At 35.4% G+C, this 15,476-nt stretch overlaps 1 protein-coding gene across 1 annotated transcript; it reads right to left on the bottom strand.

Moving 5' to 3' along the window:
• Positions 1-163: 163 nt before the first annotated feature.
• DCL1 (dicer-like 1) lies at positions 164-12,868 on the bottom strand. Its single transcript, XM_028048770.2, has 21 exons — positions 12,513-12,868; positions 11,321-12,402; positions 11,032-11,145; positions 9,321-9,531; positions 8,475-8,869; positions 8,168-8,399; positions 7,719-7,891; positions 7,503-7,625; positions 7,248-7,408; positions 5,936-6,169; positions 5,692-5,842; positions 5,217-5,399; positions 4,082-4,243; positions 3,897-3,992; positions 3,163-3,794; positions 2,688-2,788; positions 2,400-2,599; positions 1,411-2,325; positions 1,139-1,303; positions 659-1,026; positions 164-572 (listed from the first exon to the last, which is right to left on the bottom strand). Exons 2-21 carry the CDS (start codon positions 12,389-12,391, stop codon positions 383-385), a joined length of 5,877 nt encoding a protein of 1,958 aa, XP_027904571.1. The 5' UTR covers positions 12,392-12,402; positions 12,513-12,868; the 3' UTR covers positions 164-382.
• Between the last annotated feature and the right edge of the window lie 2,608 nt (positions 12,869-15,476).

The raw sequence follows: 15,476 nt of genomic DNA, 5'->3' as shown, positions 1-15,476 counted from the left end.
ATGCTTAACCTTCAATAGCAGTGTCAACAAGGCACCTAATGCTGCGTATTCTAGTCCTCAACTCGTTTTATGTACCACTATCCTCTGTCACAAAATACTGGTCAAGATGAGTGCTCGTAAACATTAAATTAAGATCTCATCATGTAATACCTTAGGAACAAAAGACGACAAAGAGAACTAAAAGTTATACCTCTTGTCAAATTATCAGAGCAATCACATAATTGGTAACATATATAATAAATTAGTAAATTATAACATCCCTTGTTTCTTATTTATTCAACCATAGATTAAGACATGGCTTGACGCAGTTGATAATGCTGGGTTCAATACCTGATGCACAGGAATGGTTTAAATATTTGGCTAGATAGAATGGGAATAAAATTCACTCCATCTTTTTCACGTATAACTTGTTTAGTAGTTCTAAGAGAAGAACGGCTGCTGAGTCTTTGGCCTTCTTGACGCTTGGCATTGGCTCTCCAACACATTCATCCGTCCATCCTCGATCAGTAGTATTGACTCGCACCGCAAATGTAAATCTCTTTGCATGTGCTGGACCACCCTCATTCACACACCTGCAAGTTTGTGTTAAAAAGTTGTAGATGTTCAGTTATGGTGGTGGTGACCAATACTAAGTAGGTAACTTCGTAATGTCATATACCTGTAGAATGGCATCGGCCAATTTCTTCGTAAACAGATATCATTTAATGTTTGCCTAGTAAATGACTGGTTTCCATTCTTTTTCCCGCTTTCTTCATTCTTCTCCTGATTTTTTCCCACCTCCTTCTCTTTCAAAGCAGCAAGGGCATTTCTGGCAGCTAATTTTTGTGCCATTTTTTTCTGTGGATTTTGAGCAGCTCCTACTTGCACCCCATCAATGAATACTTCAACGGTAGCCAAATTGCCAACACGACTTGCTTTATACTCTAAACCTTCAGCTTGCTGTTGGCAACGCTCCTGCAGCTCTCGCACAGGATGCATTGGCAGAGTCTCTGGGGTAACCATAGGATGCAGAAGAGGCTGAAAAACCTGGCAAAATTGAAAAACACATGATATTCTCCATTAGTTTCTCTTTTTTCCTTCCACTTTGTAAATGAACACTCGAAGGAATGGTCTGTATGCTTAAAAGCTAGGCACTAACCTTCCAAACAACAGTAGTATCCCTTCCACTGTCAAGAAAAATGGCACCCGCAATAGATTCTACAATGTCACCAAGGACCTTGGGAGCTTTGCAGTCTCCCAGACCAAAGGAGTTAAAACCTGGCTTTGACAATTCATCTTGGACTTCCTTCACGAATTCTTTAATCTGTAGACAACCAAAAAAATCAACAGCTCGCTTAAAGAATTTGGAATATTACAGGCAGGTCATATGATTCATCTCAAGGTAAGTAAAAAGTCAATAGAAAGAAAGACCTGTTTCTCTAGGGCACTGGACCCATGTCGGAGATGCACATGAAGGTTGTGTTTAACTGCAACACGTGCAAAATTTTCATTATTTACAGCAGCAGCCCGAAGGTCAGTGAGACGTCCTGGAGGCAGATTTGTGTAAGTGAAAAACAAGTGTCTGGTGATAAGATGATCCAATACAGCATCACCAACGAACTCCAACCGCTGATAACAGGATACTCCTGAAGATGGTCTGGAGGCATGTGTTATGGATTCTACCAACAGCCCCTTGTCTTTAAACTTTATATTTAAAGCACCCTCTAAAGCATCAAAGTCAACACTCCTGAGTATGCTGTCTGGAACATTAAATGGCTTTCTTGCACAGTCCATCGCATCGGGATCAAACTCTATTTCAATGCCAATCCATTTCATTAGGTGATTAGCAGCATTTTTACCACCTTCTACATAATATACCCCAATCAGTGCTTCCACAACATCTGCAAGTGTCTTACTGGACAGAACTCTGTAAGAACTTGAATCACTCTCAAGCTCGCCATCTTCCATCTCATCATCAAATCCATCTGTGTGACAATCCATTTTCTCAGTTTTAGAAATGGATCGCTCCTGGTCAAACAAAGAGGACTCCCCATCCTTGGTATCTTCATCAAAGACAGGCAGCACCCCAGGAGCTGCCCATCTGGATGGAGCAAAGCGATCTGCCTGAATATATGATTGAAGCCCTCTACTTAATGCATATTGATATAATACCATGTTACTGACCATTTGTTGTCTCATCCTAGTAAGTTGACCTTCATGTTTCTGTGGGTATTTTAAGAAAAGAAATCGACTAACAACCCATTTCAGGTAAGCGTCTCCGAGAAGCTCGGCCCTTTCATAGCAGAATGTCTCCTGGCAAGAGGCAGCGGTCAAGGCTTCCAAGATCTGTTCACAAAGAAGGCATGGGTTAAGTGAAGAAACTAGAACTGAAACACAAACACCACGAGCAGATAAGATACCTTTGAAGTTTGAACAGGATAGTTTATCATATTCTTCAGCTGAACTGCAAGTAGAATACTTTCAACCCTCCGCATTATTGAAGGCAACCTCTGGGCACCACGGACAAGTGATCCAGGCAGTGGGTGTACAAGACATAACTCAGGAGGAAGGAAAACATAATAAGTTTTGTCATGTGTCTCTTCAGATTCGCCTTCATGTGCTATACAATGAATTGACATTTCCCATTAAACATTAGTCAACAAAATTTACAACACAATAATTCCAGGATAGAAATTATGAGAACAAACCTTCACTGTGCTCAAAGCGAGGGGACAGAAGATTCTTGCAGTATGATACACCACGCCCTCTTATTAGAGGTTGGTGCTTGTAAATCAAATCAACTCCATATCTACAACAAAACAATAAAAAGAACCAGTAGCCATTCACACCCTCAATTGTGCAAGAAGAGACAAAAAGCTTCTCTAATCTGGAAGGAACAAGAAGTTATTGTCACTTTCCATGGAACATTGTTGATAACGTCCTCACTCACTATTTAGAGGTGACAACAGTAGATTCCTTCACAGATTAAGATTAGCCCCTTGTTCTTCCTGCACAATGTTAGAGGTGCAATGTGGCCAACAAGTTATTGGTAAGAATTTTAAAAACAGAAGGAAACTAAAGAGTTCAAAAAATGGGATAGGGAGGCTTGACTGCATCAGTAAAGAAATATTTTAAACAAACGGGAAAAAACTACGAGAAAACAATATTAGTAATATATCATACTTTTGCTTGTAGTAATCAGCATATGAGCTATACTCCAAAGGACCAAGATAACCTTCTTTCCTAGGGAAAGAGTTTTCTGCTGACATGTCATAGCGTATAGAATCAACATAAAACCTCTTCCCCGAATGAGCAGCAGTTACAATTTTCCCTACCAGATCCTCTGCATTAGTACAGGTATCTGCCATCATCAATTTCCCATTGATAGTCATATTAATTTGCTTTTGTGTTTGCATGGAATCTCTACTAGGAACCAATCCTGAAGCTTTCACCACATCAAACTGGGCCACAGCTCCTCTGATTCCATAGGTGGGATGTGATTTTTGCCCAAAAGCCATGCCATGACGCAATTTCCCAAATCCATATTCCCTTCTGTCTCCACCTAATGTTCTCTCATTAGTACCAAGGTAAACATCTGGTCGAGCTTTCTGGAGGGGATTCTTCCATGCTTCGGCTCCAATTATTGTCTCAACCAGACGCCAGTCAATTTGGTTCATAGGATCTACAGACTTATCGCCAAACATTGGGACAAACAAATATGCTTTTGCAGGATCCCAAGGTGTGGTAGATGGTTCAACATCCACATCCAAGACAATGCTCATCAATCTTACATGAAAGCTTTTCAGGGATGCCAGCTGCATGTCATAAAAAAATAGGTTTCTCTGACATAAGAAACTATTATTTAAAAAAATATATGCACATTTAAAACAAGTATAAACAACGATTAATTTTTCAACCTGACTCTCAGTGACATTTATCAACCCCATAAAGACAAGAGATGCCTTTGTAGTCACGGTTCGAGCGATAAATAGATCCATTGACATCGATAACACCTACAAAATGAGTGAGATTACAAAGGGAGAAAATGAGTTATAATGCAAAAAATGGAACTAGAAGCAGTAGCACAAATAGAATTTACTACCTCTGCATCCAGCTCATTGCCAAAAAGTATTGCAAAATTTGAAACTTGAATCAAAAACGGATCCTTTGAATGACCAATATTTTCACACTTCACAGCATACATGTAAAGTTGAAGCAATTTGGAATTGTTGCAAGCATCTTTTCCAGATAAGATCCATTCTCCCTGAAAATTCAAATAGCATTAAGTAATAATGAGGTCATGACAACAAACCTATCCTGTAACTAAAGACTTAAATAGCATGCATGTGGCCGGACAGATACAAATTTGGTGAATATTCACTTTTGTAGATGTATCCCTGTTCTTTTCCTTAACGGGAAGTGTTGAGAAGAGAGAAAACAAGAAGGCATATGTAATAATGACTTCTGTGTGTTTAGACCACAACAGAGTTATTCAATTCATAGAGGATAGAACATAGTTACAAAATAGAGGAAGTATTTAGGTTGCACTTGTTCTCCACTTTCTTTATATTAATAATAACCATCTTCAAAGCTTTCAAGAACATAGCACCGGATTAAAGGTATAACCTACAAGCTTCCTTTACAAATGAAGAATGACAAATGGTGTACTGGTCAACTATATAATAAACCCTTACAAAAGATTGCTTGGACTACATAACTTGCAGAAAGAACCAACCTTCAACATATTCAAAATCATACCACTGCATTAAGGTATTACACAAGATTTTTATTTCCATATCAACTAAAGATATTGCCAAATTATAATATATAAATGAGTACCAAACTCACTTACAAGTTGGTTTTGTAAGGTTAAGATAGGTTTAAAATTCACTTTCTAAGATAGTATCAAAGTCTATCCTAGCGAGATTTATTGATTTTATCATATCACCTGCTATTAGACCATCAACAAGTGTTTAGTCCTATATTTGAGATGTCCAATCCTCAATGTAAGGAGGTGTGTTGAAAATCATACTTCAACTAGAGATATGATCAAATTATAACATATAATTGAGTGAAAATCTTATCATATAAGTCGGTTGTGTAAGATTGAATTAGATTTAAAGTGCACTTTCAAAGAATTTCTTTCCAAATGAATAATCATAAATGGTGTACTGTTCAACAATACAAAACTCTACAAAAAGATTGCTTAAACTGCATAACTTGCCGAAAAAACCAACCTTCAGTATGTCAGCCACACCTTCAGGATAGAACTCCCTATGTCTAGCAGTCCCTGGAAGTGGATCTCCTTCATCAGTTTGCTCATCCTTTTCTCTTTCTCCCCCACTTCCTTTATCAGGCAATAGCATGTCAGTGAATGCTCCCATCTCATGCAATTTCTTGCAAGCAGCCAGACAAACAGCCTATAAAACAATAGATTAACAAATGGTTCATGATAAAGCTGAGCAGTATTACAATTTACTATTCATAAAGAAATCGTGAGCGAATATATATTTTATTACTACTGAAATATTCAGTAGAGTACACATTTATAGACACTCTAAGAAGAGTGCTTAGCAGGCTAATGCTACTGTGCTGACTCAGCTCTTAAGTGACAATTAACAAAACAAAGACTATCGTACTATTATAAACAACACTAACTAACATACAACCAACAAGCAGAATCAATCAAATTCATGATAAAAGATGGCGTGCCTGTTGTGCCAGACGCATAGAACTGCATATTGGTCCCTCGAGATTTTCAAATGGTGCATTACAAGGCAGTTGAAGCTTGCAAGAATATTCTGTGGGACCTCCTGTTTTCTCATGCCTCTCCATAATGAACTCAGGACGAAGAATCGAATATCTGGACAAGGGATAGAAAACATCCAAGTCAAAATTTGAAGCTTAATAAAAGGCCGGTAAAGCAAACTACCAATCTCAAGCCAAAATGCAGCACCTGTCACTGGGTAGCTGAGAGCAGTAGAAGTGGATAAGACCTACAGCAGAGTTAAGACTCACAACTGCACCAGTTGACTTCACCTGGTAAACTGTTCCAGGCCTGGTGTCAACAGAAATCAATCTTGAAGTGTCCTTCAGATGACTAAGGTCTGTTCTCTCTATTGCTTCTTTACGCAAAGTCTCCTCACTGTTCCTGGCATTCCTTAGGAATGCTTCATGTGACAAATTGCCCCTATGTACAAGACAAAACACAGATAGTGGAGAGGAAACAGTTCAATGACTTAGCATCCATCCACTCAAATATAAAACACCATGCATGTCGGGTAAAATTATTAACATTATGCCGATGAATGCCATAACCAACATAAATCCAGGGTCAATTTTTCAGTATGCCAATCAGATAAGGAAAAGCAGAATCTTACAAAGCATAATTTACTATTGATTGAAAAATCTAAAACAAAATTTTCAAATAAATTATTCTGACACTAAATAAAGAATAAGTTCATGTCGTAAAGCAAAGCCTATTGTAACAAGAGCCTCAGCACACGTGGCAAAATGATTCTAAAGAGACTATTTGATACCATCCTCAAATCCAACTAAGACGACTTTGCCTCAACTTCAGCCTACCTTCCACTTCTGAAAACCCAATTTAAACTTCCTATGTAATTAAAGATAATTATGACAAGCAAGACTATTAATAATAGTAATTTATTAAACAGTTAAAAAGTAAGTAATCATAAAAGAATAACTTTGAGACATGGCATAAATCACAGAGAAAGAAGAACAAGGAATCTGCCTGAACCAGAAAAAATAACTAAATTGACCAAGAAAAAGAAGAAAATCAATGAGTAAACCTCATTCTAATCCCTAAAATTGCTAGTGACTTACGCTATAGTCTCTAACTTTGATATAATCTTCACTTTGTCTTGGAATTTGAAAAAAATCCCTAACTTTAGTCCTTTCTCTACTTCATTGTTGTCATTTAGCATAAAAAATTACCATAGTTAATAACATTCCAACAATTTCAATGATTAAATATGGATTTTGTGATTTCACGGCCTAAAATGGGGATTTATTTAAAATCAATGGGTGGAGAGGAACAACAGAAAAAAAATAACCGAAGAAATAATAAAAATCTTCTTAGTTGAATTGCTGAATGCGGAATGAGATCCTTCCATCACCTCAATTAATAATAACATAACTACTGTCATCAAACCAGGCCATAACTAGAGGACAAACAAAAGAAAAATATACTTGAAAAACAAAAGAAAAAGTGAAATAACAACAGCCAAAACTGTCACAACCAGTACCTCTCGACCATCAGGATGTAATCAGATCCAGGTTTTCTAGCACGCCCCCTGGATTGAATGTATGCCAAAACAGTCTTTGCAAGGTCAAAGCGAATAACAACATTGCATTGCCGAATATCAAGTCCTTCTTCAGCAACACTAGTGGCAACTAGCAAGGTAACCTACAATTGAGTACATTAGTCGGATTGAGAGAATAGAAAAGATTACTTCTACACATGTGAAATTGATAGCTGAGCGATGCTAACAAAATATTACCCGCCCATCACGGAATTTGGAAATTGTATCTTGCATTTGGTGGGTTCGCATTTCCTGACTGTTATTGTGACCAATCAAGCTTGCACACTTAACAAAACTAAGAGATGGAAGCTCTGCAAAGACCTGCCAGTATTGGCACACAATGAACCAACAGGATATTGGTTATTCAACTGAATCAACCAAAAGAAACTATAGAAGTAATATGCGTCTACCAACCTTCGGCAGAACTAATGCAGAAACAACCCGCTCAACAAAGATGATTGCACGGAAGTCTTCTGTATGCTGATACTTGAGAAGTATTTTTATTAGTGCCTGCACCTTAGGGGTCACCTTGCCATCAGCCACAGCAGCTCCTATAATGACGTCCACGTGCTCTCCACCAGAGACAACTAAACAAAAATGTGTCAGCGTAAATAAAATATCAAACTACATTTCATCTCAAACATTGATATTTTAACATTTTATTTAAATATCATTACAAACCAATGAATAGTTAGATATGTAGTGAATTATGAATGCTCTTTCACATGTGAAATATACTCCAAATTTTGTATATAGATGTTGCCAAATTAAAGAATAACAAATATAGCTTATCTGGACAAGTACAAATTTAAGCAGATGAAATTTGAACCATTAGAAAGTTTTGATTCAACAACCCAACTCACCATGACTGTCTGGAAGTTCCCCTTCTTCCATCTCTTCATGCTCAGAAACACTTTGAGCCACACCATTCTCCGAGTCATCAAAATCAGTATTTTTGTCAGAAACTGCACCCTCTGACAGTTGGCATTTCAGAAGAGAAACAACTTTACTCAGATAAGATTCCTGAAACTTGACATCAAGTTGGTAGTTGGCCCTTTCATCATTTTGCAAAGCTGCTAAAAAGGATTGTGCAACCTGTAAAAAGAAAGACACTTTATAAAGATGGCCAAGAAGCTCAAGATTCCTCATTCTCCAAGAAATAGTATGTACCTTGTATGCACACCATTGTCCCAGTTCACCAAGTGCATAATTAACAGCTCTCAACTTCTGAATTAGGTTTGCAGCTCCATCGCTTTCAGTTCTTTCAGAAACACCATATACTTGGCGCAGCTCTTCCTTAGCTCCAGCATCTCTAGCTCCCATAAACTGCCATTTGCTTCTTCTTGAACTAGATTTTGCAGCTTCTTCAACTTCAACCTCCATCTGCTTTATCTGCTCATGTAGATAACATAAACTGGCAGCTTTATCATACTCGACCACAACTTCAGAGGGCATTGGCACATGTTTCTCCAGCTCCTTACGATCTTTAATGGTGCAAACTATAGAATCTAGCTTACTCTCAAGATTGCGAATTTTTATTGCACAATCTACTTGGCTAGAGACACCTGAATACATCACAAGCATAAACAATGCTAAATTGAAAAGAACTCAATGAATGAGCAGTGCAAATAATAAAAGAACACTAAGTTGTTAGACAACAGTTTCAAACCCCAAACAAAATGTTTACGAAAAGATATTGTCATATCTAGAGTACCTCTAAGTTTCGTTTCCCTATTTCCTCTTTATCTCTTAAGATTAGTTACCAAATACCCTTATCATGTCATGATTTTTTCTTAATTAGTTAGCTTTAAGGCTTAGAATAGTTAGTTTTAAGAACCCATCAAAACACAACACTAGACTGCAATACATTATACATCTCACTTAATCTAAAATTAGTGTTTTATTCTCTTTGTCCCTCTTATACCTAAAATCCCATAATTTCAACACAAAACATACTTTAAAAACTTAGTAACAAAGCACCGGATCCTAAGCACAGTTGAAAAACAGAATAACTACCCTTCAAGTTAACAGGAGAAGCAGTCATTCCAAATACAGATGGTCTCTTCTCTTTGGGAGTTATATGGTAGAACTCAGACATCACCAGTGAATATGGGTGTTTCTTCACAGCATGGTGGCACTCATCCAGAATCAAGAGATTGATTGCTTCCATTTTTATTATACTATGCCTCAAAATGTTCAAAAGAATTTGAGCCGTCATGACTAAAACCTACAGAAAGAAAAGCCAACTGAGTAATTGCAGTATAAACACACAGCTGGCCAAGGAAGAATAGTAGAAATATAAACAGGAAGAGAGGGGAAACTTGAAAATCTTATAGAAAAACAATCTGCCAACCACTTTTATTAAATTATGAGAATAAAAGTTGCAGAAACATATACCAAGCAACTTTCAAATCACATAGTCATGTCTTTTAAGTCTGATTTACTAGCAATTAGTCATGCACTGCTTTCTAATATTTAAAAATAATACAAAGAAAGTACAAGAGCTTCAACAAACTTGCCAATAATTACAATTCCTAGGTTTAGCACACTTTATATCTTGCAAACATTGAAAAAGACAAATGCTGGCACCAGAGTATCCACATAGGACGTAGATAATTTAATACAATTGATAAAAAAAAAGAAAAAACAGAAGACTCATTTGAGTGATATTCTTGAGTGCTAAATACACAGGCAGTTAAAATGATATATACAGAGATAATTAATATAGTTCAATTTAAAAAAGTATAAATAATATCTTAATTTTCCAAGATACAGTGAACCAAAGCTAATTGCAAAACAGGATTAGTGATAAATTATATATAGTTTCTAAACGTCCTTCAGCTGGAGTGTAGATATAAAAATCATTTAGGTTCCTGCAGATATAAACTTTTTTTGTCTCCAAAGAGATTTGCCAAATAAATCAAATAATTGATCATCTAAGTTAACAAAGGATGTGTTAAGTTCTCCGTAAGCAATCTTCTCATGGATTAAGTAGCTGCAATTTCTATATGTTTGGTTCACTCAGGGAAGATTGAGTCGGGAAGAACTGCCACATTGTAAAACTTTCATGTTTTCAATATCAAGTCTTAGTTTGGTATTCTGCTTTAGCAGTTGATTTTGGAACCACATTTTAGTCCTTGCTTTTCCATGAAATGAGATCTCCCAAAAATGAAAACATTATCTTGACCTAAGTATCGTTTTGTAAACCTCAAAACTCTAGCAACTGCATTCCAATGGTCACTTCGAAGTGGACTAAAGAACTGGTTCACCAAACCATCAGCAGACAAATATCTGGCAGGGCAGGTTACAATGAAGCACGCCAGTGTGGCTATGTCACTGCAACAGCAGGTCTCCTTTCAAAAGTTGGCCAAAATTCGCTATGCAATTCTGTCATAGCACCACCATTTAACAAGAATGTTTTCCTATCAAATGCTATAGCAGGCTAAGAACCAAAAATCTATACAGCCTAAATATGGCCAGTCATTAATCACAAAGGCTGCATGTGCTACCATCGTGCAAGAATTTCAATATGAAGTACACATATGCACTGAACATAAATGAACAATTTTATGTCAACAATAATAAAACCAAACCTTAACACTAAACCAATAGCCAACTTTAGATGTGAGGAAAATATTGGACAAAGATGGGGAAGAAAACAGAATAACAAAAAACAAGGTGATAGCAAGCTCAGATCAGCATATCTTCAATATAAAAAAGAACATACATGTTTGGTATCGAATTCACGCTGCCACCTTCGTGCATCCCAAAAGTCCTGTCCCATTTCTCCACAATAGTGGCCTACTTGATAACCAGTTCGCTCACGAATTACTTCAGCTTGCTGCAGTTAGACAAAGAACTGAAATTACTACAGCAGATTACTTGTACACAAAATTAGACCTACGAGAACTTCCTAGATTGTGAATGGACACCACTTGCATAGAATTAGTTAAATCTCATTGATGTCCTCAAGCAAAAACATTTAACAATAAATAGATTGTGAAAAACTATTTTACCTGGTAAACTAATGGAACTTTTGGAACTAAAAATACTGCAAGCATTTTCTTATTTTGCTTCTGCAAACTCTCTTGTATACTTTTAATGAGAAGAACAGCAATTAAGGTTTTCCCTGCTCCAGTTTCAAGGAAAGCTATAGTATTTTTTCTCTTTGCCTGGTCAAGAACATCTAATTGATACTGTCTAGCCTTTTCCTCAGGAACCCTCTCCTTAGCCTCCTCGGATCTCTTATCAAGCTTTCCATTGTTCTCTTGTTTCACATCATTGACCATTTTTTCTTCACGATTACGCTCAGGTTCCCAGGCGCCTGGGCGAAAGACCATGTCATTGTTACCTAATTTATCTCTCTCCCAGTAACCCCTAGGTTCTCTATCCCTCCAATCTCTATCTCTAACATCCCTCCGGCCAACAGCACCACAATGTTCTCTTTTCCTTCCACCACCATCCCTGTCCCTCCTGTCAACATCATCCCTATCCCGCGGCCTCTTTCTGTTACTATTGAAACACCTTTCCCTCTCCTTGCCTTGGTAATTACCTCTGCCAAAATGAGGCCTCTCATTCTTGTAGCCACCAAGCCGAGCCCTTTTGCTGCACCTTTCTTCGCTATCAACATCATGGCCACCATTCAGAACCCCTCTTTCCTGAGAACAATTAACCAAAACTCCCCCTTCATTCCCATTAGACATCTTAGTCGATCCATTATTCCGAACAGCAGCAGAATGGTCAAAAGCAGCATCAGCTGGAGCAGAAACAACAGGAGTATGAGCATGATGATTTCCCCCATCCGCTAAAGTGGCATTGGAAGGAAACCAAACTTCTCCTGCTCCTGCTGCTGTGCCATTAGAATTGGAAGCAGGTTCGCCATGATTCAGAGGGAGACCAGCACCGTTTTTTATGCTGTCCAAAATCTTATCAATGCCACCGAAGAAGTCCTGATTGGAAGGGTTATCAGGCTGCTCTGAAACTATGGATGAGACATCAAAATCAATGAAATCACATGATATGTCTTCACAAGCATCCAGCCAGTAAGAGGGGTCATCCCCTGCTGGAACCCTACTCCCATCCTCCATAATAGATTTTGCTAAAAAAAAACTCTCAGTCAGCAAAAAAAAAAAAAACAAATAATAACAAACAACAGGAATAGCAGAAAAAGATGAATGAAAAAGAACAGTGATAAAGAGAGAAAGTCACCTAAGACCACAAATACTGTAGTTAGTGTGATTCTATTAGATTCCGCGCTGTGTATCAAAGCTTATTCTCCTTCCCTTGATTTTTTCGATTCGGGCTAACATAACTTAACTGCCCCAGTGCAAAAGGCAGAGTTGTGTGCTGTTTTCATTCACTCTTCACTCTTCATTCTCAGAGTCGTTTTCTTCTGAATTTTGCTTCTTGTTCTTCTCGCGCTGCTGCTGCTGCTTTTTTTAATTTACTCAGAAAAAAGCACAGCCACAGAGACAGAAGAAACAGAGCAAAATCCCAGACAGAATCGGAGAACACCAACACTCCCCACACAAACAAACCACAACACCATACCATGCGGTGCCACAACCTGATTTAAGTCAAAAAATAAATTACATTTAATATTAAACACGTTACCACATTAATTAAGGTTAGATATTTCTGTGACAGTCATCACCATTAATTACGAGATATTGTTTTATTGGTAAGGCCTCCCCCTTCCCTCAAAAATACCTAATGTATAATTTAATTTAATCTAATTTTTGTTTTAGTCAAAAAAAAAAATTCATATAATCAATTCAGATGTTTCGTATTTTTTATACTATTCCTGTTTTATTCTTTCACACACCACTGCTTGTTTATATTGTATCTCATCATCTATATTCAACAAATTCTAGCCAATCATAAAACGATTTTCCATGCTTATTGGAGGGTGCTAATACTTGGAAGTTATTCATATCTTTTTTTTTTTACATATTAGTATTTTAAAGATGAGGTTGAGGGTTTATTCGAATAAAAATATTTAAAATCAAAGTAAAGGTATATATTCAATTTTTTTGAAAAAGAGTGATTAATTTAAATAACATAAATAGTGTAAACTTAAATACCAAAAACCATAAAACAAAACAGATATTTTCTCGTTAGATGAACTAATTACATTCATCACAGGACATTTTACTAGCCCGGTTAAATTTATTTAAAATACAAATAATTAAGTATGAGATGAAAAATTTGGAAAATAATGGTTTGATGAAAAAGTATTTTTAATTTTTAATGTAAAAGATAGAAAGTTATTGATGACGTAGTTTTTAAATAAAAGGAATAAAAGTTATTTATTATGAGAAAATAAAACAAATGAAAATTATCATCAAAATTAGTAGTTGAGATTCTTCTTACAAATATCCTTATCTAAAGAATCGTATATATATTTTTGTTAATCTCCTAAATTTCATTTGGTCTTTAAGATTTTAAGATTCTATAGCACTCAACGGTGGACTTAATAAAATAAAGGAAAATATTTCAATCAACCATTTTATTTTGGGAGAAGGATAGAGATAGAATAATATTTTTTTCTTTATAAAAAATAAATTCTACTTCATTTAAAAAGATATATTAGTTAGTTAATTATTAATTACTAAAGGAATACTTTTAAGATTGAGTGTATGAACATATTTAGATTCTAAACTATTTGATATATATATCTAGTATTGTTCAACAACAACAAAAAAAAAAAACTATTTTTATATAGTCTAAACTTCTTTGATATTTCAAAAAATAATTATCAATATATTAAATTACTAAATTTATGTACTTCTTATTGATAATAAAAGTGGAACTAATGATAATTAATATAAAAAATATGGGAATGAATAATAATATCAGATCAAATATTTTATGAATATTATAACAATCTTAATGCAGATATTAGTTGCTGGAACAAATATAACAATAATATTTAAATATAAAACTTAAACAATGATTAAAAAATCATGAAACAAATAATTAATATTATAATTTTGCACTACATAAAGGATTAAATAGTACTAACAAATGTTCCAAATTATGTTGAGTATATTTGTGAAAGTAAAAAGATGAAAAATAGATTTTTGAAGTAGTATAGTAGGGTATTAGAATATAAATACATAAAGTTACTAGAGTAGTAGACAGTGGAGTTTTCGCTTTTTACCTTGGTCTTTAAGTCCCGATTTCAATGTACCCGAAACTTCTCAAAATGCGGTGTCATTTTTGTAATTAGAAAGTGCAATTGATGGATATATTCTAAGAAAAAGAATGTGAGAATGTGCTGCAAATCAATAATTGTAATTCCAAAAGAATATTACAAGACACAGAGAATAGAAATTGATGAAGTTGATGAAGAAGAAATAGGAATATGAAAAAAGAAGAAAGAGGAGGCATATTTTGTTGACAAGTGGATGATTTGCTTTGCTTTTTCACTGATTCACCACACAACAAATTGGAGCATCACTCATTGGTGGACTATGGAACAATCTCATTCTCCAACTTGCATTGCATCATATCTTCTTCATCTTCTTCACATCATCTAAGGACTTATTAGGGTTTGGTTGTGTTTCTTGTGCATTTTGCTTCTGATTCTTTTTGTCTTTATGGTTTGATCAACCATGAATGAGTGTTAGCTTGAAAATACAATTGGGAATTTGTTTTGAATCTAAACTCAAATAAATGTTTAACAGAGATTACTTACTAGAGATAGAAGTAATTAATTTTATTATCTAAAATGCTTCATGCTTCAAGTTCTTTGTTTAGATTATTAAGGAATTGGAACTTTTAGAGAAATCTTAGAGTCATTAGAATAAGAAATTATCATTAGATTAATATAGTAGAATGACCTAAAGAAAGAAACAAATATTCTTGTTTATTAATTGTGATTTACTATAAGAAAGAAACAATAATATAGCTTTATTTGTCGTTAACCAACTATTTACTTAAACTTCATTATTTCAACCAATAATTTTTACTCTTATGAATTAAGGACAAACATAAATTATACTAGATATTGAAGCAAGTTATTCTAGGAATGATAAAATACTTATATTTTCTACTTGTTATGACATATGTATTTAATAAAAGTTTCAATTAATATTTAACTAGTTTTATAGTGTTGTTGTGGGAACATCAATCTTATGTCCCTTTCAATGCTAACTAAGATCGATGATG

The sequence above is a fragment of the Vigna unguiculata genome, chromosome 9, assembly GCF_037176805.1.
Source record: "Vigna unguiculata cultivar grain cowpea cultivar isolate G323 ecotype 2 chromosome 9, ASM3717680v1, whole genome shotgun sequence".
NCBI classification, from domain to species: Eukaryota; Viridiplantae; Streptophyta; class Magnoliopsida; order Fabales; family Fabaceae; genus Vigna; species Vigna unguiculata.
This window is presented reverse-complemented; position numbering and strand designations above follow the sequence as displayed.

What these genes read in the sequence shown, in the direction of transcription:
- DCL1 (XM_028048770.2), bottom strand. Translation starts at nt 12,391, where the DNA reads ATGGAGGATGGGAGTAGGGTTCCAGCAGGGGATGACCCCTCTTACTGG. An exon ending in GTGAATTCGATACCAAACAT is followed by an intron (nt 9,532 to 11,031) that starts GTATGTTCTTTT and finishes TTCTTTCTGTAG; the next exon opens with GTTTTAGTCATGACGGCTCA. An exon ending in GGAACTTCCAGACAGTCATG is followed by an intron (nt 7,892 to 8,167) that starts GTGAGTTGGGTT and finishes ATTTTTGTTTAG; the next exon opens with TTGTCTCTGGTGGAGAGCAC.